The 24,385-nt window shown below is 37.7% G+C and overlaps 1 protein-coding gene across 12 annotated transcripts in view; it reads left to right on the top strand.

Annotated features, from left to right (window-relative positions):
- dab2ip (DAB2 interacting protein) overlaps nt 1-20,092 on the top strand; it is a 199,028-nt gene extending 178,936 nt beyond the window's left edge. For 8 of the 12 annotated variants that reach the window (XM_015384532.1, XM_015384539.1, XM_015384538.1 and 5 more), the window contains 9 exons: nt 974-1,118; nt 1,396-1,632; nt 1,763-1,964; nt 3,753-3,940; nt 8,349-9,222; nt 10,634-10,771; nt 17,506-17,708; nt 17,785-17,872; nt 19,267-19,434. In XM_015384532.1, coding sequence (XP_015240018.1) covers nt 974-1,118; nt 1,396-1,632; nt 1,763-1,964; nt 3,753-3,940; nt 8,349-9,222; nt 10,634-10,771; nt 17,506-17,708; nt 17,785-17,872; nt 19,267-19,434 — 2,243 coding nt within the window. Of the gene's footprint in view, nt 1-973; nt 1,119-1,395; nt 1,633-1,762; nt 1,965-3,752; nt 3,941-8,348; nt 9,223-10,633; nt 10,772-17,505; nt 17,709-17,784; nt 17,873-19,266 lie in introns of all 12 variants that reach the window. The other 4 variants (XM_015384531.1, XM_015384544.1, XM_015384543.1 and 1 more) reach the window with 2 other exon arrangements.
- Nucleotides 20,093-24,385: the final 4,293 nt, after the last annotated feature.

Below are 24,385 nucleotides of genomic sequence, written 5' to 3'. Positions count from 1 at the left end.
CTCTAAAAATAAGGACTTTGCAATTTGTAATCTTCTGTCCGCTTAATTTAGAGAAGTACACAGTAGAAGTTTAATTTACAAATAGTAGACACATCCTCTTTGTATGCTGCTGGTGTCAATGCTCCTTGTGTGTGTTTCTGTTTCACTGTGCAGCAAGAAAGTTGCTCTGTTTACCTTCGAGCCTGTCTCAAGGTTGATTCAGATAAAAGTGCTCAATTAAACTGCAATGTTTTGTTGTTTGTCGCATCAATAAACCGTTGAAATTGGAACCAAGAATTGGTAAAAGAGGGAGACGGAGGGCAGTCCTATTCCCTTTTCAGAAATTCTGATTTTAAGCCACTGCCAAACTAAAGAGTTATTCCATTTTAGGACTGACTAAGGCCCATCTTATACTGGATTAAGACCATAACGCTGCATCAAAGATATCCAACTCTCTGACTGAATACCTCACATTGTACATTGTGGAGTACGAGAGGTCAAATGCCATTTTTGCAGCACAGCTAAATGTGTGTGAAGAGTGGATTGGTCATGAGCAGGTATACATCGACTTCATGCCATGGCTGAAAATACCTTGTGCTTGTCAGCACTAAGAGTTATCTATCAAGATGGTCTTGGTGTCAAAGCTGCCTTTTCATTAGACAGACATTGTAGGCTGCAGTTGAAATGCAAATGTACCTGTCACTGTTAAGAAAAGTCCTATCATAGGAGGGAATGGCATAGGAGTCTTAACCAGGGTATAATTTGTTTGATAGGTCACGCATCCTAAGGTGGGCAGAACTATGCACAGACACACACCCTTACCTACATTCTACAATCCAGTTAATAAGATACTGGTAGTTTTAATCTGGTTTTAAATATTTAAAGGTTCTTACAATACTGTTCTAAGTTACAGAGATTTTTTTTAGTTGATGATATTCTGCGAGTAGAAATATACGTATGAAGCTAAATTGTTCCTTCAACTCTCTTCTTCTAGGTGAATTTATTAAAGCTCTATATGAGTCAGATGAAAACTGTGAGGTGGATCCATCCAAGTGTTCCTCTGGTGAACTGCCAGAGCACCAGAGTAACCTAAAGATGTGCTGTGAGCTTGCCTTCTGCAAAATTATCAACACATACTGGTGAGTACTGCAGCTCCGTCATCAGCTGCTTGGATTTTTCTTTATATAACAACACTTCATTAGCCTCGGTTTTTAAATGCATTCATCAAAGAGTGTTTGATTGCACACATCGTTTCATTAATATTGGCAATGCTTCATCATATGTTTTGCTTTCCAATATTTCCTTTTTTTGTAAGATCAAATTCCTTTGTTTTTTAAATAGGCTTTAATAGATATTAGGCTAGACTTAACAATGCAATTTGTCTGCAACATCTCTTGTGTTTTTGATTGGGCGCAGTGTTTTTCCACGAGAACTGAAAGAGGTGTTTGCATCATGGCGGCAAGAGTGCAACAGTCGGGGTCGACCGGATATCAGCGAACGGCTAATCTGCGCCTCACTGTTCCTGCGCTTCCTTTGTCCAGCCATCATGTCACCCTCCCTTTTCCACCTCATGCAGGAGTATCCTGATGACCGCACGGCTCGTACGCTCACTCTCATTGCCAAAGTCACGCAAAATCTGGCCAACTTCACCAAGTGCGTTTTCTCAGATTTTTATATATTTTTTTTTTATATATATAAAGGGAACACATTTTGTTCCCTGGAATTTAGCACAGATTGATAGTTTTGTTTCCCTTTTCTGTCTTTTATGTCCGTCTGCCCTTAGATTTGGAAACAAGGAGGAGTACATGTCTTTCATGAACCAGTTCCTGGAGCATGAGTGGACCAATATGCAGCGTTTTCTGATGGAAATCTCCAACCCTGAGACAATCTCAAACACAGCCGGCTTTGAAGGCTACATTGACCTTGGCAGGGAGCTGTCGACCTTGCACTCACTTTTGTCTGAGGTGGTCTCCCAAATGGACCAGGTACTAAATTAACCATTATTTGAGGCTCCATTGTCAACATGTCAGTCTAATACAGTAGTTTAACATTGTATAAATTATTTAGAGCCCCAAATTATTATGAAATGAAAACTTCTGAAGAAAACATTATATAAGTAACAAAAATATATGTTTTATCAATAGATAAATGTGACAGTTTGAGTGGAAAGTGTCAGTATTCATTGCACCCATCGCTTCTTCTATATGTCTCGTTAAGCTGCATATTGACTAAACTCGTATTGTAGGCATCTGCACACTTCTAGCTACATGCTTGCTGGAGATTTCATATTATAATTGGATGGTTTTCTTGACAGGGAACTTATTATTCAACATAATATGGATGATAAATCTTTAATAGAATTAGGGTTAGGTTCATTTCAGCAGCTTTACTTTAGCCCGCTCTTTACACCAAAATTAGATAAATGAACCTCCAGAAGAATTAGAATATGTTATGGAGTCAACATAAACTCAGAAACACCAGTGTCCATGTCCAGTTAACATGACAAGAAGTATTTAACAGCTTTAAACTGATATAAGGTTTACTACTCCCTAAATGCATAAGTGAAATACGTAATTGTCAACCAACCAAAGATGTAACTATTTAGCCTCATTAACAAGAAAAATGTCCTGTTATATCCTGGAGCACATATAATTTCATTGGCTCTTTTTGCTGTATGTTCTAGTTTGAATCCTTTCAAAGGATTTGGTCTACAAATCTTTACTTCAAAACATATATAGAAATGTTTATGCAACAATGTTTTCAAATGAGAACGTAATCCCAACACACACAAAAATAGGTTTACGGATGAATGGATCTGAGGGTTAAGCTTCTGCCCTGAACTTTACTCTGTTAAAAATTGGTTGATCATTCCTTCACAGTAGACATACAGATACTTTATTAATCCCTTGTAGGTGAAATTTACCTGCCCAGTAGAAAAGATTAAATAAAATGGGATAAAAAAAACACAAAATTAGATTTAAAGAATTATAAATAATAATGAAAGTAAAAGACTCAGTCCTTCAGGATTCATTAAACTGATCTTCTGTATCTCTCCCATCTGCTTCTCACAGACATCAAACTTTAACTAATTAAATAAAAAAGCTCAGCCATTTTGTTAAAAAAAAAAAGTGATCAAATAACAATCTAGAAAGCTTTTGATGGTGACAGCAAGCATATAGATTATCTGAATTATTGGCATTCATCTAAATATTTAGACTGAAAAAAAGCACCAGTCAAATAAATAAATTGAGCCTCACATTATTATAAAATAAACACTTCTGACAAAATCTATCTGTTATGTCTTCTCTTTACCTTCTAAAACACATTTGGATATATAAAACTGCAAGAATGGAGATCTATCAGTGTCTAGTGGTTGCAGCTGTGTGAATCTCTGTTTGACTACGTTAAAATGTTTATCCCAAATCTATCAATAATTAAAGATTTCATTACATAAGGAGAGCACAAAAGAAGGGCAGAGTAAAGTATTTACACAGTAGAGCATTAGTTCTGCTAGCTGCTGGTTATGCTGCTTCAAAAACTGTCTTTCAATAATTTAGAAATCACAGTCTGCTTAATTCTCCAGTCCATCAGTCTGTCCGTCCTATTACATTATGAATAATGTTGTCTAAATAAGATATCTGATACTGCAGTGAAGGGGGAAATCCAGAATGTGTTTTTAAAACTATGCAAGTAGAAAATCTAATTAATACCTGATCCCTGTGGATCTAGATAAATGTTTAATCTGGCTCTGATTTAATTGTCTGTCTTCACAGAGCATGGCTTCAAAGCTAGGCCCCCTGCCCAGAATCCTCCGGGAGGTGAGCACGGCTCTGTCTAACCCCTCCAGCGTCCAGATGACACCTGGGCCGTCCTCAGAGCCCGTAGGTTCCCCTACTGCTGAGGCTTGCTGCAGCATTTCCACCGGGCTGCAGAAGATGGTCATAGACAGTGAACTGTCAGGGTAAGAATCATCAGCATCACGCTCTATGCACAAACTCTGTCTAACTGTTCACTTCATTTATTAGTCAATAAGTATATAACGATGGGATTAATATTTTCAGCTCAATAAAGTTAGCAGCACAATTAAGATGTTAGTAGCTTATTTTTCTGTAAATGCAGAAATGTCCAATTAAACTTCCTACCCTATAAATTTACAAAGAAAAACTAGTTTGAAACACTGTTTTATAAATCTTTTTGTGAAAGAGACAAACGTTTCCCAACTGAGGTTCTTTTAGAAATTTGAAGATAACAGAAGGAGCCTGATCCAAGGCAGATCAATCTGTCTACAGTCATGGCGAAGAGACGATTACAAGCAGATTGATCTTTGAATCAGTCTGGAGCTGCTGAATCAGTGAACAAAAACAGTTTGACAAGCAGACTCATTTCCACTCCGTACTGATATCTTAACAGTTGTGTCATATTCAACTACGGTCTCTTGCCAAAGCTTGAAAATAGCTTGACGTCTTCACATTTTGTCACAATATATCATCAAAAACTTTTGCGTATTTTGGGAACTCAGAAGATGATAGTGAAGTTAAAAAAATATGATGCAGTAACCTAAAGCACACAGTTCATTACTGTGCCCATATGGTCCACTCAAAAGTTATATCTTTGAGTGGAATAAAGAATGAGTGGGGAGGCTTAAAAATTTTCACAGATGAACGTCAAACAATCCGGTTTTCCTCCAGGATTAAACTGTTTTCTTCCCTCTACTTCACCGTTGTCTGCTATTTTATGTTTGTCCAATAGGGCTGGGTGAAATTATCTCAAATCAATATCACCATAAATTGGGCAGTTCTACCTCGATAACGATAAATGCACGATAAATGCTCCGGCTTTCTATAAATAATGGCAGGTGCAGGAAATGCAACTGGTATTTTTTATGTATTTATTGACCAAATAAAATTACATATTAGTTTCAATTAAATATAAAAGTCTTGTAAACATTTGAGTTTAAACATTTAAGATTTTTTCTTTAAAAGGGAGAAAAATGTTAGCTCACTTAAACGTTTTTGCCCAAAGGTAATGGAGCCTTTTGCACATCTTCGAACTCAGCAGCAGGGTTGGTGCTGCAGGTGGTGGAGGTTGGATGTGTTACTTTGGGCAATCCCAACAGTTTTTTAGGCAAACTTCGCATTTTGCTTTTCTCTTTTTTGCTCAACATTCTCTTTGTGGAACCAAGAATATTTCAAATTACAGACGTCGAATTTTTGGGGGGGAACTAATATGGCAGGATTAAGATATTTTTTCATTTATGGCTGTGTTAGTCACTTCTTCACTGAGTTAATCCACCATTCTCTTTGTTTGCGCGCTGTCTGACTGTATAGGTGGAGGTCGCTGCCGAGTCTTAAAGGGGAATGAAAATGCCAGCCACCCTCGCCCACAAGACAAAACAAAAGAATTAAGTTTATTTCTTTTACCGACATGGGAAAATTGTCACCAGTTATTGTAGTGAATGACGGTAACATAAAAAAAATCCAGTTTGTTGCCAACTACATTTGAAAAAGGATATAAGTTAAAATAATAGAAAAGTGCAAGGTATATAAATACTTTTATTAGGCCGTATATCAGCAGTGACATTTACTGTGTTATTAAGACAGCGGGAGGGAGAATATAGTGGATAACAACACTGTAACAGCTGCAATATCATTTCAGTGGCACAATTTTTGAAATCATTGTCCTGCTGCTTCTTTATTTTATTAGACCAATGCATCTCCAAGTGCCTGAAAGTGGCAATTGTGGAAAATTTTTACAAGTCATGCAAATATCTACAAAAATGAATTTCCAATCATCTTTTGTGTAGTTCCAGGCCTGATGATGATGCAATCCTTTCCTATGTTGACAAAAAGAAAATGTATTGTCATTCAGGTTGTTTCTCTCACTAACTGCAAGTGGAAGTTGTGACACAGCAGTTAGAGCATGACCTCAGCATGTTTATATCACCTTGACAAATGTTTTCATCATGGTGTTGATGTATACTCGCTCAGATGGGCTGATGCTGCTCATCCCCTCGCAGAATGATGAGAAGGAGAAGTTTAAAAAATGATCATGAAGTGCAAGAACTAATAGAAGCATTCCACATTCTGCAGCTTTTATTGCAGAGAAAATGAAAACGTGTTGAAGGGAAACAGGAAGTGAGTCAGTCCGCTTCTGTCATTATGTTCATCAGGCTTCAGGATCAATGGAACTAATTAACTGCTGCCCCCATTTCTAACCTGATGTCAGAGCCTCTCATCTTTACTTTATCACAATAACTGTTTGCTCACATTATCGGAGCGTACGCGTGTATCGACATCACCGGACTCGGTGACTGAAATTCAAATGAGCCTCAACGTTCTCTGTTAATTGCTTACTTTCTGCTAACCTGTGACATGAAAAGTAGGAGGCAAGGAGAGACAGCAGCAAGATTGAGGATAGAGAGATACTGGGCAGAATAAAAAGAAAAACAGGTTAAAAGATAGGAAGGGTTGAAGGAGCTGGAGGAGAGGGATGAGTTGAGGGAGAAAAGCTGAGCGTGATGGGAATGATAGGTTCTTGCAGCATGAGTCACATCTGTCAAAGTAGACATCTTTTGGCAATCAGGACTCCATCTGTCAGTGGAGAATAGGGAAGAAACAAAAAGTGTGGAGATGAATGAAGAAATGTTCGAGCAAAGGCATCAATACATTTCTTTTCCTAATTTTAAGAGATTGGGTAATGATTTTTGTCATCTATTTAATGCTTTTTGGTCTTTTGAGAGACCAGATATACAAGAATTACATAGTTCACACAGCAGTCATTCATTTCTACAAATAACATGCCTATAGCATGAGCTGTACTGCCCAGGCATTTCTTACTTGGCTAGATAGAAAAAAAGGCTCTTGAACACTAATTGTCTGCACCACAGCCTTTTTAGATCTAACAAATTAGCTGTCTTGGCAATCTGCTCTAAATTGAATGGTTTTTCTTGAAGATTGGTTCAATTCTCTTCACATTAGACCAAACTTTTGTTCCAGTGTAATAAGCCTGAGTTGAGGTTCACTTCCCTGCCTTTAAGACTGACTCTAACTGGAATATGACTGTTTTAGGTCGTTTTTTCATGATAAAATCTGCAGTATCTATAAAGTTCCGTCACATTGTTTCAAAACTGTTTTCAGTTTTCTTTTTAATTGTATACATTATACAAGACAAATAGAAGGAATCCAAAGAAGCTAGTTCATTTCACTGGCTTTATTATATGTTGTTCATCTGAGTTAAAGCAAGTGACAAAGGATTTCAAACGAACATGTATTTGGTGGAAAAGTAAGAAATCCCAGTTTCTTTTTTGATGAATAAAGTAAGGCTTTTTACAAAATTTGAAGAATCAAATTATTATACAAAAATATTTGCAGGTATTACATTGCTTTATTTCTTCTGTCTTTTAATGTCCATGTTTTTTTTTTCTCACAAATAAAATAAAATTACTTTATCCTATGAAGGTTTAACCAGTCTAGATATCCAATTTGTTGAAATAAGTGTGTCCAGTTTGGCACTGAAATAAATTGCTGATTTTAATTTTGGCATCATTACCTGCTAGCAGTAAGCCAATCATATAATTCTCACAGTCTTTTTTAAAGTCATTTGTATTTTTCCTTTTTCTTTTATCTACCATGTAACCCAAAAGCTCTAACAAAATCCATTTAAAAGTGGAGGGGCTGCTTTAAAGGGATAGTTCGGTATTTTTGACATGAATCTGTATGGCATCCCCATCACCAGCGGCATGCAATCACACTGACTTACCCCTGGCAGCGTCCTGTGAGCAGAGTTATCGTCCAGTTTTGGTCAAGCCGAAAGTAGTCCTGCAGGTTTTTAGGAACAGCGAAATAAAACTTTTCTCTTCCCAAAACATTATGTGTTCAAAAGAGTGATATTTTTGCATCCCAAAAACATTGTAGTGGAAAAAGTCACACGTCGTTATCAATTGGTCCTATTTTCTCTCTGTTCGTATCAGTGCGCGCCGTCATTCAGACAGCGAGCCCAACAACAGCCATGTCTCCCTCCGCCGCGGAGGGAGACATGGCTAAAAACCTAAAAACCTGCAGGACTACTTTCGGCTTGACCAAAACTGGACGATAACTCTGCTCACAGGACGCTGCCAGGGGTAAGTCAGTGTGATTGCATGCCGCTGGTGATGGGGATGCCATACAGATTCATGTCAAAAATACCGAACTATCCCTTTAATGTTACGATAAATAACATTGTCATCCAACACAATTTGACAATTATTTACAATTTGTAAGATAAGCTTTCTTCAATAAGAAATACAAAAGGTTTTTAATATTATAACAGCATTGTAACCCCATTTATTGTCCTTTTTTTTTGCCTTTTTTTTTTTTGCCTATCTCTGTCAGATTGGTTGACTTCACACGGTTACCTTCACCCACTCCAGAAAATAAGGACATCTTCTTTGTGACAAGGAGCTCAGGTATCCAGCCTTCCCCTGCTCGCAGTTCCAGCTATTCAGAGACTAATGAGCCCGAGCTGGGCATGTCAAATGGCAACAAGAGTTTATCCATGGTGGACCTCCAGGACCCCCGCAACCTGGATGCCGGAACTACTCCGAGCCCGTCAGATGCTCTAAATGAAAGCCAAACCTCTGGGGGATTGTGGCCAGCCAGAGTCTCACAAGGTAACATCCCAGGAGGTCCTACCATGAGAAGGCCCGGCCAGGCCCCCACTACCCCAAGCACAGAGAGCACTCCAGGTCGACCCGCGCAGCTTCTAGCCCCGCTGTCCTTCCAGAACCCAGTTTACCAGATGGCGGCCTGTTTGTCAGTGTCTCCTCGAGGAATGACTGATTCGGGGTCAGAGTGCCACAGCTCTGTTAGTTCCCATAGCAACAATGAAGATGGGCCTGCAGGAGGAAAGCAATCTTTTATGAACCATAGCGGAGGTGGGGGAAGCAGCGGGGATGAGTACACCAGGCGTTCCGGGGAGTTTAACCGTCGACAACTATCGCTCACTGAGACCCAGCAGCAGCCCAGCGTCCCCAGACAGAACAGCGCCGGCCCACAGAGGAGGATAGACCAACCTCCACCTCAGAACGTTACCCGAGGCCGTACGCCCCCCAATCTGCTCAGTGGCGGCCCTTACCCTCGCCCATCCTCTGGGAACATGATGACATCGTCACCGGACTGGCCAGCTGGCGGCGCCCGTTTGCGGCAGCAGTCATCTTCTTCTAAAAGCGACAGTCCTGAGACCAAACAGAGGGCTCAGCACAAACAGGTCAGTGTCCACAATACAACTCTAGAAACTTTAATATATATATGAAAAAAAGAAGTTATGATATATTTATTTAATATATCAACTGTACACCGTCTCTGGAGGTAATTACAGGATATTAAGCAGATTAAAGAACAGCGATTTATAAGGAAAGGATATGGTGGGTGTAATCGCAGAGACAGCAGATTTTACCCTGATGAACTACAGTCACAGCCTGGGTAATAACAGTTATTTTCATACAGGCAGCTCATTCCCACGGCACTGTTTCACTGGTTATTTATATTAGGATGAGTATTAGGCTGTTGCAGAGGCACACATTGCATCTTATTAGAAACATATATGCAATGGCCTCTTTAAGATGAGGTCACAAGCTTATATACACTCATCAGGGCTATGCGGTTCGTTAGTTTTTAATGCATTTAATATTAGTAGAACCTAAAACTATTCTTTTTTTGGTGGGTCCATGTCCATGCAGACAAAAAAAAAAACAATTTAGATATATAAAGAGAGCAATGCATGATGGGTGTATCTAAACTTCTGATTGTTATGCTTGGGAATACATTTGATTGTCTGGTAAGTGTGTTTCTAACATTGAATGTGATTAAAACCCCTGAGCGATGATTACCATGATATCTGATAATAGAATATCTGCATATTACCTATAATCTTCACTATTTCCTTTGTTGAAGAGAACCATTGCTCACTTCTTTAATGGATTAGTTAAAGAGACACTATGTTTGATAAGAAATGTAAATCAGATTTTGTAATAACCATCCCTTGCAAATTAGGTCCATATCCTCAGCAACACACAATCAAGTACTTAGATACTGTAATGCTTAACTTTACTGCTATCTAAAGGTCGTAGGTATGGATTTCATTAGTTCAAAGCTCAAGACACGATTTAATCTTACATTAAATGTAATATATAACATTAGTTTTTGCCTATATACACAGCAATATAGTTATAAAGATAATAATACATAATGTTTTCATTACTAAGAATAATTCTGAAAACCGTAGATGTACTGAATGTTTGAGAAAGAATTAACCAATCACAGACAAGCAGAGCGGGAATCCATCAGATCCAATTTAAAAAGATCCTTTTTAAACTTATCAGCTGTTCACCAGCTTTTAGCTCCCTGTTTTTATCTCTGGTATCTACTTCCCTTGCTCCTTTTATAAAAAGCAAGGTTTTGTGATACAGATTTGAAAAGTGTGTGTGCCACAGTGGGAGCTTTCAGACAAGTGTGTGCATCCATTCCACCTGCTGCTTTCAGCCCAGATGAGTTGGTGCATTTCAAGCTTATTTCTGTTGTTCCTGTTGTGTTTTTGCAACCTCCCTCCTGCCCCTTCCCTGACACTTTCATTCAGCTCATGTGTGTGTGTATGTGTGTGTATGTGTTGGTTTTACTAGGCCCCCTCCCCAGTGAACCCCAGTGCGCTGGACCGCACAGCAGCCTGGCTTTTGAATATGAATGTGCAGTATTTAGACCATGAGGGGATGGAGCCCGAGTCACTAAGAAACAGAGAGGATCTGACTCAGGTGGAGAAGGTAACCCCGTCATCCAACCTTTGACCTTTAGCAACCATCAGCCTTGATACCCCCACCTAGCTCTCTTTCTTTTCTGTTCTTCACCTTCTAGTTCAAACTCTTTGAACCTTTTCACATTATGTCAGAGCAAAACCTCAAACTTTAACACACTATCAGGATTTGATGGGATGGACCAACACAAATTGGTTTCTAATTATGGAAATATGGAAATTAACCTTAACTAAATCCAAACTCTTGCTTAACTTTGTGTTTTGTATTCACCCCCCTTTACTCAGATAACCGTAAAAGAAGTACCTGGAAAATTACTTTCTCTAAAAGTCCCCTAATTTGTAAAAGTTCTACTTGTGTATAATTTAATCTTTTAATAAGTCTTTTTAATATTTTTCTGCAGTTTACCATTGTCTGTTCAGATGAGACCAAATATTTGGCCTCCACACAAAGTGCTCTCTATAGCAGTAAAATAGCATTGCCAGTCTTCGTGTTAAGCATTAGTCTATAGATAGTTGATGGGAAGATAGGAACCAAACCAAAAAAATTGTTAATATCCTGCTAGATTTAGGTTTAGAATAAATGATTTGACCAAAATCCGTTGGCTGGAATTAGCATCACCATTTTATGGCTCAGTCGAGGTATGAAAATAAAACTAAAAGGCAATCTTCAGAATTCTGATCATGGAAAGGAGGAATTTAAACCTCAAAACTTAAGAGTTCATTAACAAAGAGTCTGCAATTATCCAAACATATAATAAAAACTGCTAAATAATCATCTGTTTGCAGTACTGATTCTCCTTAAGATTTTTGCAAAGACTAAGACCATAAATACACACCCTGAGCTGCAATGAAATAATTTAAGTTAAAGAATATTCATTAGTTAAAAAAAGGCTGAAATAAAGAGCAGACCTAAACCTAGAGCTGAATTTTTGCAAAGAAAATTATTTTTTCAAAAATAATCGTCAAATACTTTAGAAGACTAGTGGGACTGTGCAACATCACTGAAAATATATCAGGAGCATTTCATAGTAGTAGTTCAATCAATAATTATTAATAAGTTTATTGTTTGTTTATTTAAATAAAAAGCTGGATAAAAAGTCAAAAACCTTACCGTCTACCCTGTTGGCAGCCTTGTTTAGTTTGGGAATGAGACATTAGGCTAAATCTTTTCCTCTGCCTAGATCCCCTCCCCCATAATACCTTATGTTCTGGATAAAAGCAGAATGGGGTCTCAATCCCAAACCGGCCTCTAAGCACCAACCCTGAACACTAACCCTCCGTTTGCTCATTCTGGAGGGTCCACCCCATTAAGTGCCATCCTAAACCACCTAGTGGGTAGGGCCAGTGCACCGTTCAGCCCTTAAATAGCAAGTCTGCATCAGTTGTAGATCCGCTGGAACTCAGCAGTAGGTATAACAGCGGCCTGATGACAGAGGAAACATGTTCCGCCTAATGTAAATTCCCCTGGTTTGTTGCATCTTCGTCACAGACAGGATATCACAAGTTAGTATATGAAAAAAAAAAAAGTAATCAATTCCAAAATGCATGGTCCTCTTTGAAATTGTTTTATATGACCGTACATTTGTTTTAAGAAATGGGCAAATGTTTATTGTAATGATAACCTGGGCCACATAGCTACAGCCATGTACATGGGGAGTCAGTGTGTTGCCATAGCAACAACAACTTTCCTTTTCTGTTGGAGGGAAGAAGCCGTCCCATTCTTGCTTCAATCAAGGCACCTTCCACAGCTGCAAGAGAGACTTAATTGGGAGGGACATTTGACAGTTAAGGGTTAGTGCTTAGAGGGTGGTTTGGATTTCAGCTGGGCTATGTGCCTGACTCCACCACTTTCTGAACTTCAGCCATCTCCTTTGTTTCCCATTTTTCATTACTGGACTCACTGATTAATCCAGTTGTGTCTGACCTCAGTAACCATGACGACAAGGGCCAGACACACCTGTATTAATCAGTGTGTCCAGTAATGAAAGACGGGGAAACAAAGAAGCTGGCTGAAGTTCAGTATGTAGTGGATTTGGGCATGCAGCCTGTTAATAAAAATGTTATCATATATTCTACTGAAATGGATCAAGCTTGTATTGTTATCTAGTTTTGTCAAGATTGGTAAAAAAAAAAAAAAGAAAAAAAAAAGAAAGAAAGAAAACCTACCTTAAATTTCCATCTGTATTTTAGTCTGGGGGCTTTTAGAAGGTACATGTCACATTAATCTGTGGATCCTTTTCCACTCTCTTTACAACTACTCCATATTTTGTTCAGTCAAATCAAATCCGTATAACATGGCATTCGAGTCAATGAGTCGATGCAATCAACTGGTTTTCCTTAGATAGAAAACTTTGAATCAATTTGACTGTATGATCTGGTGAACTGTAAAGTGCCTTGAGATGACATGTTGTGAATTAGCACTATATAAATAAACTTAATTGAATTGAATTGACTGTTAAAAAAAACTTAAAAAGGAGGAGGTATGCATGCTTTTACAAGGCACTGGATACACCCTGAAAACACCATTCCCTTCTCCTGTTTTACTTCTGGAACTTTGAAGACTAGAATCTGTCAGAGAGACTAAAATTTGGTTGTTGAGGCAATCTATATATCAACATAGAAGATAAAAGCTGGATCAACTGCATCAACTGACTCTAGTTGTCCCATGTGACCTCATCATATATTTTTGGAGGTATGTCAGACTTAAAATGTTTGGTTCTTTTATGTTGTTATGTGTACAGCCAGGTGTGCAGAATCAAACAGTAATACTGTTAGGCTGAAGAGGGGGAAATGATCTGCAGGTCTTCAAGTACCAGCAGTCAATATCAGCACTGATAATACAGCAACTTTATTAATTTGTTCATTATTTTCTGTGCAAAGGGTCAATCATTTGACCTGTAGGCAGCCTGAAAGGCCATTTAAATAGACTAAGATATCCTCTTTATTTAGCCAACTGGTACCAATTTTTCAGTATTTTCAGTTTATATCATTTGCAAGGAAGGGAAATTAAATGCATCTTTATAGGCTAATTTCTAAATGTAATATTACTTGAATAAAGAGGCCTTTTCATCTTGAATACTTGAATTTAATTTTGAAATTCAAAGGAAATCGATGTTTTTGAGTGCAGCCTACTTTGTGTGAAAAAAAATCCAAAATAGAAAAACTTCTTCCATCTTTTCGTCTCCTTACCATCACCAAAATACACTCTGAAACCAAACTTATGACTATAGATCGAGGTGACTATTAAAAAACCGAACATTCACACGGACTGCTGTGTGTGCATGTGTGTGATCGAGACAAAAAGTTGCTTTTATGCTGCCTGTTCTGCTTCCCAGTGTCTACAGCTGTTCATTGTTGCTCTGCTTCTTTGCTTTCCTTAGTTCCCACATGCTCCCTCCCTTCATATTTTCCCCCCGCCTATCTATAATGAGAACAAACCTGTCATCCTAACATAGCTCGTACTTTATGGGAGCCAGCAGCCTTGGGAGGGAGAGCTACCAAAGAAGGCAATAAGTTGAGTCTTAACAAAGAAACCACAGCCACCCTGAAATAGCAGAAAGGACTGGAAGACAGTGCTGCCTCCACAGCAGAGACGAGCTGCAGCTAATGAGCGATACAGGGTGACAATTCATTTAAAATGTGCACCGTATGACATTCTGGCAATAAATATATATAGCTTGCTTTATCTTATATGGAAATATTCATTTTGAATTTCTTAATTCACCCAAGTAAAAAAATAGAGAGAGAGAAAATCAGATATTTTATGTTTATGTATCTTTTTTTCCAGATACATATTGCATGTTAAAACAAAAAAAAAATAGAAGCAAAAAAAAAAATAAAAATCAGGGTAATGTATAATATTACTTACCATGAAAAAACAGAACACATAAGAGGATGTTTTTGGAAGTACTTTTGTGTAATATAGATTTCATTCAAGTTGGATCATCTCAGGATTATAAAGAACATGCATGATCCAGTTAGAAAGTTACTTTAACACTACATAACGCTCTTTGGTTGGTAAAGATGAGGGGATGGGATGGACTCCTTAGTTCCAGCTAGTTCAGTATGATGTTTCTTCTTATTAATTTACCAAGATCTTATAACTTTGAGCACAAAAATACAACTTGAGGCAAATATTTTATAGATTCTAAGTAAAACCAGTCTATTGATTAATTGATTAATGGTTTTAGGTCAGGTGGTGAAGGATAATGACCAGGTGAAAATTAGCGAAACCATCTGCCGCATCCACAGCACCAATCAAAATCCTTTTCCTTTTGTCAGCATCTTACCCTAATAAGTGCATCAACAGCCGTAACTTCCTGTCCATTCATCGCTGGACTGATGTCTGTTAGGTCTGCATGACAAAGATCTGCTGCACTAACAAGTCATGCAAGTCTGCCATCTTCCGTCCTTCAGAGATACACAGCTTACTGTCATAGCAACATCACCAAGCATGATATGTTTTAGAAACCAAACAGTGTGCCCCAGGCTTTAAGGAGCTGCAAAAAACAGAAGGAAACTGCTGCACATACAGCCAGAGCTACAGTGGATAAGTTTACATCAAGCAGATCCTGGTGCTTAAATGGCCTGATCAGAAAACACCTAAATCTGATCAAGATTATATAACAAGTCTTACACAGGGAAGATGGGTAGCAGTTAATTTGGAAGATGCTTCTAAATACAGTAAAATGTTATCCTGTAGGAGGGCTGTTACAAATTAAAAGCTTTTTTCTTTTTTGCAATTTTTCAAAACTTTGTATTGATTTAGCACACAGAATTCTGCATATTACACTGAAACTGATAGTGATAAAAAAATTTCCAGATGTATAAAACCTTTTCATGCCACTGGTTTTTAACTGTATAAGAAAACAACCTACAGGATTCCCATTGTGACTCAGGCTGTGATTATCCTATTCAATGTATCTGATTTAATCCTTTTGGAAGAAGCTTATAGACAGCTAAGCAAAAATGTAAATAAACTAAGGCATCAGCCAAAAACTCTGTCCTTTGGAATATTTGGACCTCTCTTTCTGCACAAAGAAGATTTTACTACTTTAAAGGCAGCATTTTTGTGCTTTGCTATCACATCCTGAAGAAGCATTCTCTGCAGTTGGGACATTTAATACTTAAGTAAAGTAACCTTAATTTTACAGCATATGGCTTTTGGGAAAGTGTCCATGCAGGGAGACAAAAACAACACCAGACACACATTCATCATTTTTACATAGCTGCCTCCAGTGAATGGTGTCCATTGTTGGCCTGAATGGAAAGATAACCTTATCTGGAATGTTGTCAGCTGGAACACCAGAACAGCAGGTGCAAAGCTGCTTTGTTTCCTATCCGTCTTGTATTAAACCATCTTATCAATATTCATGCAATACATGTTAATTTTACTGTGTGTTCTGCTGAGCTTTACATGCAAGCCGATGTGCAATTCAGATTAATAAGCCACAGAATGTCAAAAAGACACTTATTTTGCAGTGCAAGAGAAAATGATAGTAGAGACAGGATTGGATATTGGGTTTGTTTCAGGGAGACAGAGGAGTAGGGGAGCTCAGTCTCAGCAGATGTCCCACATTCTCAGGAGAATCAGCCACAAGAACTGAGGTTTATCAGAAATGGAGAAAGGAATAAAGAGAAACTGACTAGATAAACCTGTTTGAGGTCACTGCTTTCTTGTAGTGATTGACTGTGAAATGTCTCTGTGATGTAGCAGGCTGGGGACAGAAATGGGAATGCATGGGAGGAGATGAAGAAAGATAAGTGATCCCAGCAGAATTCCCATGGCATGCAAGGGGAATCAGATAATTCAGGATGCTGGGAAAGGTTGTCCAACCTTATCACTAAAGGTTGCAGCATTCTGTTCAATTAGGATACAACTGGAATAGGTGAGATAAACAGGTTGTATCAAAATGAAATTAGAAGATAAGATATAGTTTAACCTGCACTATGGCAATTTACTACAGAGCATGGCTGCAAAAACCTTTTTTATTCTAATACATGCGGAAGAAGTGGAAAGGAACACAGAAGACTGTGTTTTAATGTCAGGGAAGCACAGCAGAAAGGTCAGGGATGAAGCTGTAGAAGTAAAAGATTTAAAGCAGAGTTAGGTCATAGAAAGATATCCCAAAGTTTGAACCCCCTCACAGACCAATGCTCAATCCTTTATTCTGAAAAGATGAGAAGAGGTATAAAAAGCTGGTAGAGGCATAAATCTTACCTGCAGTCGGAGCAAAATGTGTTTCTGCAAAACACAGCAAAGGTTATAAGCTGATAAAAAAAAAAAAAAAAAAATATGAAGTGAAATATGAGTTTTGCAAGGTACTGTAGTTTATCTGACAACTTGACAATCTTCCTGTTGCCCCTAACTCTCCACAGAAATAAAAACAAAGAAAAATCACACACAAAATAAAAAAATCAAGTTGCTCCCTCTGGCATATAGACACCTTCCTGATGTCCGTCCTCTTCTTTCCTCTCTTTTTATTTAATCTAAACCTCTGAACTTCCCTGTCTGTTATTTAAAAGCCACATATTCAATAGCCCTTGCATTTCAACCCAACTCAACAGAGACTGTCAATCAGAAAATATACAGTGCAGCTAAAACACTAGCATGAAAGTGCTGTGGTGATATGAAATCTATCTATTTATAACAGTTATTCTTATAATCCAGTGATACAAATGAAGCAGAAAAGCTTCTGATAGACTGAGGATGATTAAAATCTCTCTATGTCTCTGATGTTTTAGTACCAACAAGAGATTGCGGTGCTGCAGGAGAAACTGCGTGCGTCTGTACAGAAGCTGGAGGAGTACGAAGCCCGTCTAAAAGGTCAGGACGAGCAGGCTCAGAAGGTCCTGCTGGAGTACCAGGCCAGGCTGGAGGAGTCGGAGGAGCGTCTGCGCAGGCAGCAGGACGACAAGGACCTCCAGATGAAGAGCATCATCAGTCGGTAGGGAAAATAAGCCCAGAGTTATGCTACTGTGTGTTTGTATTTCCTTCTAACAATCCATTGTTGCTACATCCAGGTTAATGTCAGTGGAAGAGGAGCTGAAGAAGGACCACTCTGACATGCAAGCAGTTGTGGACTCGAAACAGAAGATAATTGATGCTCAGGTCAGTCTGGCCTGTAGAAATACACTAATAGGAAGCATTACCTGCTCAGGCGGGTTTAGAACTGTTCAATTTGGATGTGTTGCCTTTCATGCCGTCTTTGCTCACTGAATACAGGGAGATGTTTACCTCATAACGTTCTGATCACGCAGACAATCCTTCAGTTGCCGAACTAAATGTCCCAGAAGTCAGAAGGGACAATTTTTAAGAAGCAAAATGGATTCTTCTGACCTCAGTCGAAAAAAATAGATTTCAGATATTTGTCTTTTTTAAAATCAGAATCCGGCTTTTTTTGGCCGCGATTTTTAGTCAAAGTCAAACCAGAAATCATCCGCCTTTCAGCTTGGCGATAAATGCAAATTGGCTCACAGAGAAACAAAGGTCATAAATCTATTTCATGCCCACACTAATGAGAGTGTGTGTCTGCAAACAACCACAGCTTAGAAAGACAATCAGCGCTCTTAGTAAACAGGAAGAAAAAAATAAAGAGCATTACTCAGGCAGGACAGGATGTTAGCGAGACAGTTTGAGTAAAATGCTTTAGTTTTAGGATAGAATTCCTCAAGGACACATATAGTATCATCATCCCAGCAGTGATGAGTGTCCAGCTGTAATTAGACTCTCGTTTTGGTTATAATCATCTGAATATCAGAAATTGCAAACATGTATGAAAACACAAAACAATTGTTAATTATTTCAGATTAAAGTGTTCAGAGGAATGTAAGAGAGAGTAGTTATATCTGTTCTGACAGAAGAAAAAAAAGGAAAATAAAGGATTTCCTCATCTGATAAATTTTATGCTCACAAACAACTCCCGTGGTTGCTTCCATGGTCTGCCTGTTGACCCACTGGAATAAACCGTGGAGATTTCTCATTCTGCAGTCATTGGTTGTTTTTTCCCCTTGAAGGAAATATTCCAGAGATTTTAGAACTTTAGTGTTAATTGAATTTAAAAAGACAGTTTTAGTTGGTAAGGAAAATGTTCCGTTTTTAATTTTGTGTATCTTCCTAAGTATAAATAATTGTCCTTATGAAAGCTTTAACTGCCTGATCCAAACTTTTATGCACTGCAAAAATAAGGCTGGACAACCATTTGACATACCCTCATCAGTAAGGGTTATATTTCAGAGAAAACTGTATGTTTTCTCACTCTAAATTAAAAGAGAAGAATGTACAGTAGTATTCTGCATGTTTTATTTTCCTTGAGTTTTTTTCACTGAGTAATCATCTCAAACTGATAAAAAAAAAAAAAAACACTTTTAGGAGTCTCATAGGGATTCTATAATACATTTTAGTGAAGCAATAAAATAAACTCCAATCTTACAAGATTAGATTACCATGGCCTGTAAACTCTTTTTTTTCCTAATATTCATTTTTCCGATTGTGTTTTTTTGCAGGAGAAGCGCATCGCGTCGCTGGATGCTGCCAATGCTCGTCTCATGAGCGCGCTCAGCCAACTGAAGGAGCGTTACAGCATGCAGACCCGTAACGGCATCTCCCCCACCAATCCAACCAAGCTGCAGATCACTGAGAATGGAGAGTTTCGGAACAGCAGCAACTGCTAAGGCTGCTCTGAGTGTGTTTGAGGCTCCTGAGAGTGTACAGTATATTCCTCCTTTTGGGCGTGTGCGTGGCTGTTAGATGGACGGTGAGAACGTGTGGGTGTGTTTTTTGGAAAGCACTCAGTTTACTTCCGGAAGACATTTCTATTTTTCCTCTGTTTGGGCAATGCTGGCCCTAAAGACATTTCTACAAGGGGGCCACCCAGAAGGATTGGAGCTTGAAGCAGATCACCAGATGGCCTTCTTTGGGAGGCTGATGGAAAAAGGAGGCGGAGCCGAGCTTGTATATAAAAACTCCAAGCTGTGGATGAATTAAGATGCTGGGATGACTCAAACGCCCGGTCCACGCCTGGGACGAACCACTATAAAAACCATAAAGATCGACAATTCAGCTCCTCCCTTCCCTCCTGACAGCGAAGTGGGCCCATTAAAAAACACATGTTGAGGATTTTCACTTAAGCTTGTCTCCAGAGGTTTACTTTCCAATGCTTTATCTCAAAGTATATGTTTTTAAAGAACCAAATATGAGCTATAAATAGATATTTTTTAAATCCAAAACAATCTTCTTTACTTCCCTTTGAATTTAGAGGTGTGTTGCTGAGCGTCCCGTTTACCCCCACAACCCCAACCCCCCTCCACCCTCCCCCATACCCTAAGCAGTGCACTTTGTGAAAGCTATTGGTACACGAAACGCCTTAACTAGGGAACACACCTCAACTTTATCCCCCCACCCGCCCATCCCTTTCTGCAAAACAAACATAAAGGCACAACTTATACTGTGGATTTGTAAAGATAACAACGTAAATATTGATTAAATGTATTATTAACACTAAAGTAAATGAATTCTATGTGATACTATATTAATGAAATTTAATATAGATGTATGCATTTTTTTTCATCTAGGGTATACACACATATACCTATATTTGATAAAAGTCAAATATAAAAGCAGCCCTTTATTTAAGAGATCAAGTGTTATTTTTTTTCTCTAATGCTGAGGGACTATAGTGTGTAGCTTGTTCTGGAGCTCTGGAGAGGAGACCCACCCTGAGCAGTGATCAGCACCTAACAGCCATTATTGAACTTAATGTACGTTTGGCACAAAACTCCTGCATCATTTTGTTTTTTTGAAGATGCTAGCCATAGACCAGAATGAATCAAAATAGAATATAATGCTTTGAACACAAGGTATCTACAAAAAATGTATATAATCGGATCTGATTCTGTTTAAAACTACATGAAACTTGTGATTTTGTCAGTAGAATAGCAGAGTGCTAACTGATAATGATAAAATATAGATGGAGATATATGAGTTGAATGTCTTATCTGTCCATGTTTTAGCAAAGAAAAATATCTCTAAACATTCATATTAGTCTCTCCATTTAAGGGAAAGGAAAATGCAGTAGCCTCCTTTCAGCCTGCTGACCCGCAGTGCACATCAGCAAGCTAAAGAATGGGCAGCAATGTAACGCTATTACCTCCATGCATCTGCACCAAACTCCATGCTGGCACCTCATTAAAAGAACCCTTGGAATAGGATTTAGGAATGTTTTTGCTGTTTTTAAATCAAATATAAAGCTCTGTCTGGAAAGACCTTAAGAAAAATGAAAGAAAAAAATATGAAACAGAGTATCTTAATTGCCCAAACTGCCTCATGGCCTGAAAGTGCACGATCATGTGCTTAGTTTTTCTGGTGCTCATCACTGCTCTGTAAATAATAGATCATTAGCCGTTGCAGGATGTCGGTTGATTCTCTCTAGTTGCACTGGAGCTATTGAGCGATGCGCCTACATGCATTCACTCATTCTATACACTGGACTGGTGAGATTTTTTTATTTACGTCCTTTTATTCAGTTGTTCTCTCTAACAGCTTCATCTTTCAGTCAAAAGTGAAGACGTTTGCTTCTAAACTGTGACTCCACTGATCTTCATTTGCATCACCTTTCTTTACTTGTCTGTTTTTCATACTCTACCAGACCTCATGCTTTCTGCTTCTGAATGTACAGACACTATCTAAGGTCTCCTTTCCTTACGTTACCATCTCAGCGTCTGATTTTTGGATATTTTTGTAACATTTTTAATTCCTGTTAAAATCTAAATACATGAGGTGTGAGGCTCTGCATGCCTAATCCAGCTGGAACATCATCCCCCATCTGTGTCCTTTAGTTGCTCGTTGCTTGACATTGAGGATGGCTGCTTAGAGTGCATCGTGAGATGATGAGACCACATGGGAATTTGTAAATAAAATACCCACACTATTTTTACCTGATGTTAAACAGAGCTTTTTGTAAATGTTTTTCGTGCTCAAACTCTGCTGTAATTATTGATATTGTAAATAGAAAATAGCCCAGTCAGTCATCTGTCCTCATTGGGTAGAACTATACAAATCAATTAACCTGTAAGTGTTCTCTCTGTTGAAAAGCTTTTGTGTTTGTATCTACAGTGTGTTATCTCTGGCCAAAAACAACAACAAGAAGAAAAAAAAGAACTGATTATGTAGGAGTTTGACTCTTGAGATGAATGCCTTGCTGGTTTCAAGCCAATTTGAGTCCGATGAGCTGCGCAAGCACAATCCAGTTAATCTCATCAGTCTCACTCAAAGCACTTTTACATTAAGTGGTTGTTTTTTTTTATTTCACTTTTTAAACCACAGATCTGTTGCATTTAAAGATTGATAACTAAGGGAAATTGCCCTATAACTCACATAGCAGATGAACAGACTTTTATTTTATGTAAACAATGAAGTGGCTTATAAATACAGGACATTTCACATATATCTGCATACTTTGCAGCTCTTAAGCTGGTCTGCACAGAATAAAGCAAGACTATGATTCCTTTGGCAAATGAAATTTGGAAAATTCTTTTATTGCGCTTTTAAATTATTGATTAGCAAAAGTTAGACTAGACTTTTTTATTACAACCAGTCTAAATTTACTGCTTTAAATTTTTTTATAAAACATTTCAGAATTTCAGAAAATTACCAACATTTTTATCCTTGCATTGCATCATCTAAAGGGCTGAAAAATTGGATCAAACGTGATTAATTGATTATTGGAATAATCGTCAACTAATTTAGAAATTAATTAATCGATAACTGGAGTATAGAGACTCTAAAACATGCCTCTAGCTGACAGAGTGATCCATTGTAGCAGCAATTATACCAAGATTTTAAAAAATATATAAAGATTTTGCATTTAAGATAAAAAATAAAGGTTTTATTTGTCAATATGTTTTATCCAGAACTCCTCAAGAGGAAAAGTTTGAATTTCACCTGATTTAATTTTGTAAAAAGTCTTATTTAAGGAATCTTTGGCTATTCAACTATTAACTGAAAAAATAATTAACAGATTAATCAATTTGCAAAATAATCTTTAGTTGAAGCCCTAGTTATCTAAATTACAGGGCAGCTAATGGTTGAACTTCATTTTAAATTCATAAAAATAAAAGGCTACATGCGGGTCATATTATGCTTTACCAAAACAAAGTTTCTTAACTCATTTTAGCATAAAAACATTTAATACAGCGATAATAGGATTTGATACACTGGTTGACCAACTTCTAAACCTCTATGTTTTGAAGGTTAAGAAAGTAGGGAAATTCACAGATTGGTTTGACTCTTAATATTAGCATTTTATTGCAAAAACATTTTACTTTTTGAATAAATGTTCAGCTGGTTGACAGGCTTTAGTTTGTAAAAGTTGGCAAATTTGCTAAATATTTTTCAAAATCAGAATTTGACCTAGCATTCGCATCTTACCACATGCCAAATCCCTGTTTGACTAGATGTCAAAGTTCATATTTGGTATTTGTAAAAGTCAGCAAATTTGCTTGAAAAAATTCCAAAAAAGATGTGAAATGCATTAATTTTAGCTTAATGCCAACTAGCTGTAAATACTAGTATTATTGATTTGCTATTCAAATAAATTTGCCTTTCTAATGTTTTATTTGGAAAGAGTCATAGTCTTGCCTTATACTTTAAAGAACTAAATATATCCTTTTAGAGTTATATTTTTAAACAATAAAACTGCACCAATAATCAGCTTTTGGTTTTCATTTCATAAATCAGAAAAACAAAAGCTCATTTCTGACATAGTTCAACCAATCAAACAAAAGGATTAAATAAACTATAAAGCTATAAGTAAAAGATGTATGTTTTCTATTATATTGTAGAAAATACTTTTGTAAGTATGTTGAAAGTATAAAGTATTTGCTGGATTCTGCTTCCTTTGATGACAGTGACAAAACAATAATGTACAGAAGAATTTGTGTTGACAAAATGTGGCTGTGCAATTTATGTACATTTGCAACTAGACCTATTAAAGTTTTATTTAGCTATTTTAAACTCTTCCCTGCGTCCATCTCTGCTTTAAAGTGCTTAGCAGTTCTCTGGGATGTTTTTAAGATGTGGAAGCTAAATGAAGCCGGATTTGACAGCATGCATGATGAATCACAGGTTCATTAAATACTCAAGGAGACCTAGATTGATAATAGGCATCTAGAGAGAACATATGCTCCGAATGGTGATCCAAAGGCACAGCGAAGGAAGGGTATGATGGAGACATGAATGAATGGTTTAAACACTGCCTTCTTCTCACAGCAAGTATGACCTACATACTGCCTGATTGTTATTCCCCACAGTCAGTAGGGTATGATCATGTGTTGCAGTGTTTAGAAGGCAGCAAAAAAAGCTGTTTATTGCTTTATTACTATAACTGATGCATATCTCTAACAGAATGCATTAAAATTTAGGAACCAATGTTGGTAATTACTCCCTGTGAGGGGAGCTTATTTCTTTAGCCAAATGGAAACGGCTTCCTGCAGCATATTTAGGGTGTCAGACATATTAACATAATCATCTAATAAGTCCTTTAATGATTAAAAAGTATAAAAACTACAGTTTTATATCTTATTAAGATGCTTCTGCTTATTTTTCCTTCCCCTTCACATAATATGG

This window comes from Cyprinodon variegatus, unplaced genomic scaffold (assembly GCF_000732505.1).
Source record: "Cyprinodon variegatus isolate N-32 unplaced genomic scaffold, C_variegatus-1.0 Scaffold315, whole genome shotgun sequence".
Classification (NCBI taxonomy): Eukaryota; Metazoa; Chordata; class Actinopteri; order Cyprinodontiformes; family Cyprinodontidae; genus Cyprinodon; species Cyprinodon variegatus.
Note: the sequence above shows the minus strand (reverse complement) of the source record. Positions and strands in the feature narration are given on the sequence as shown.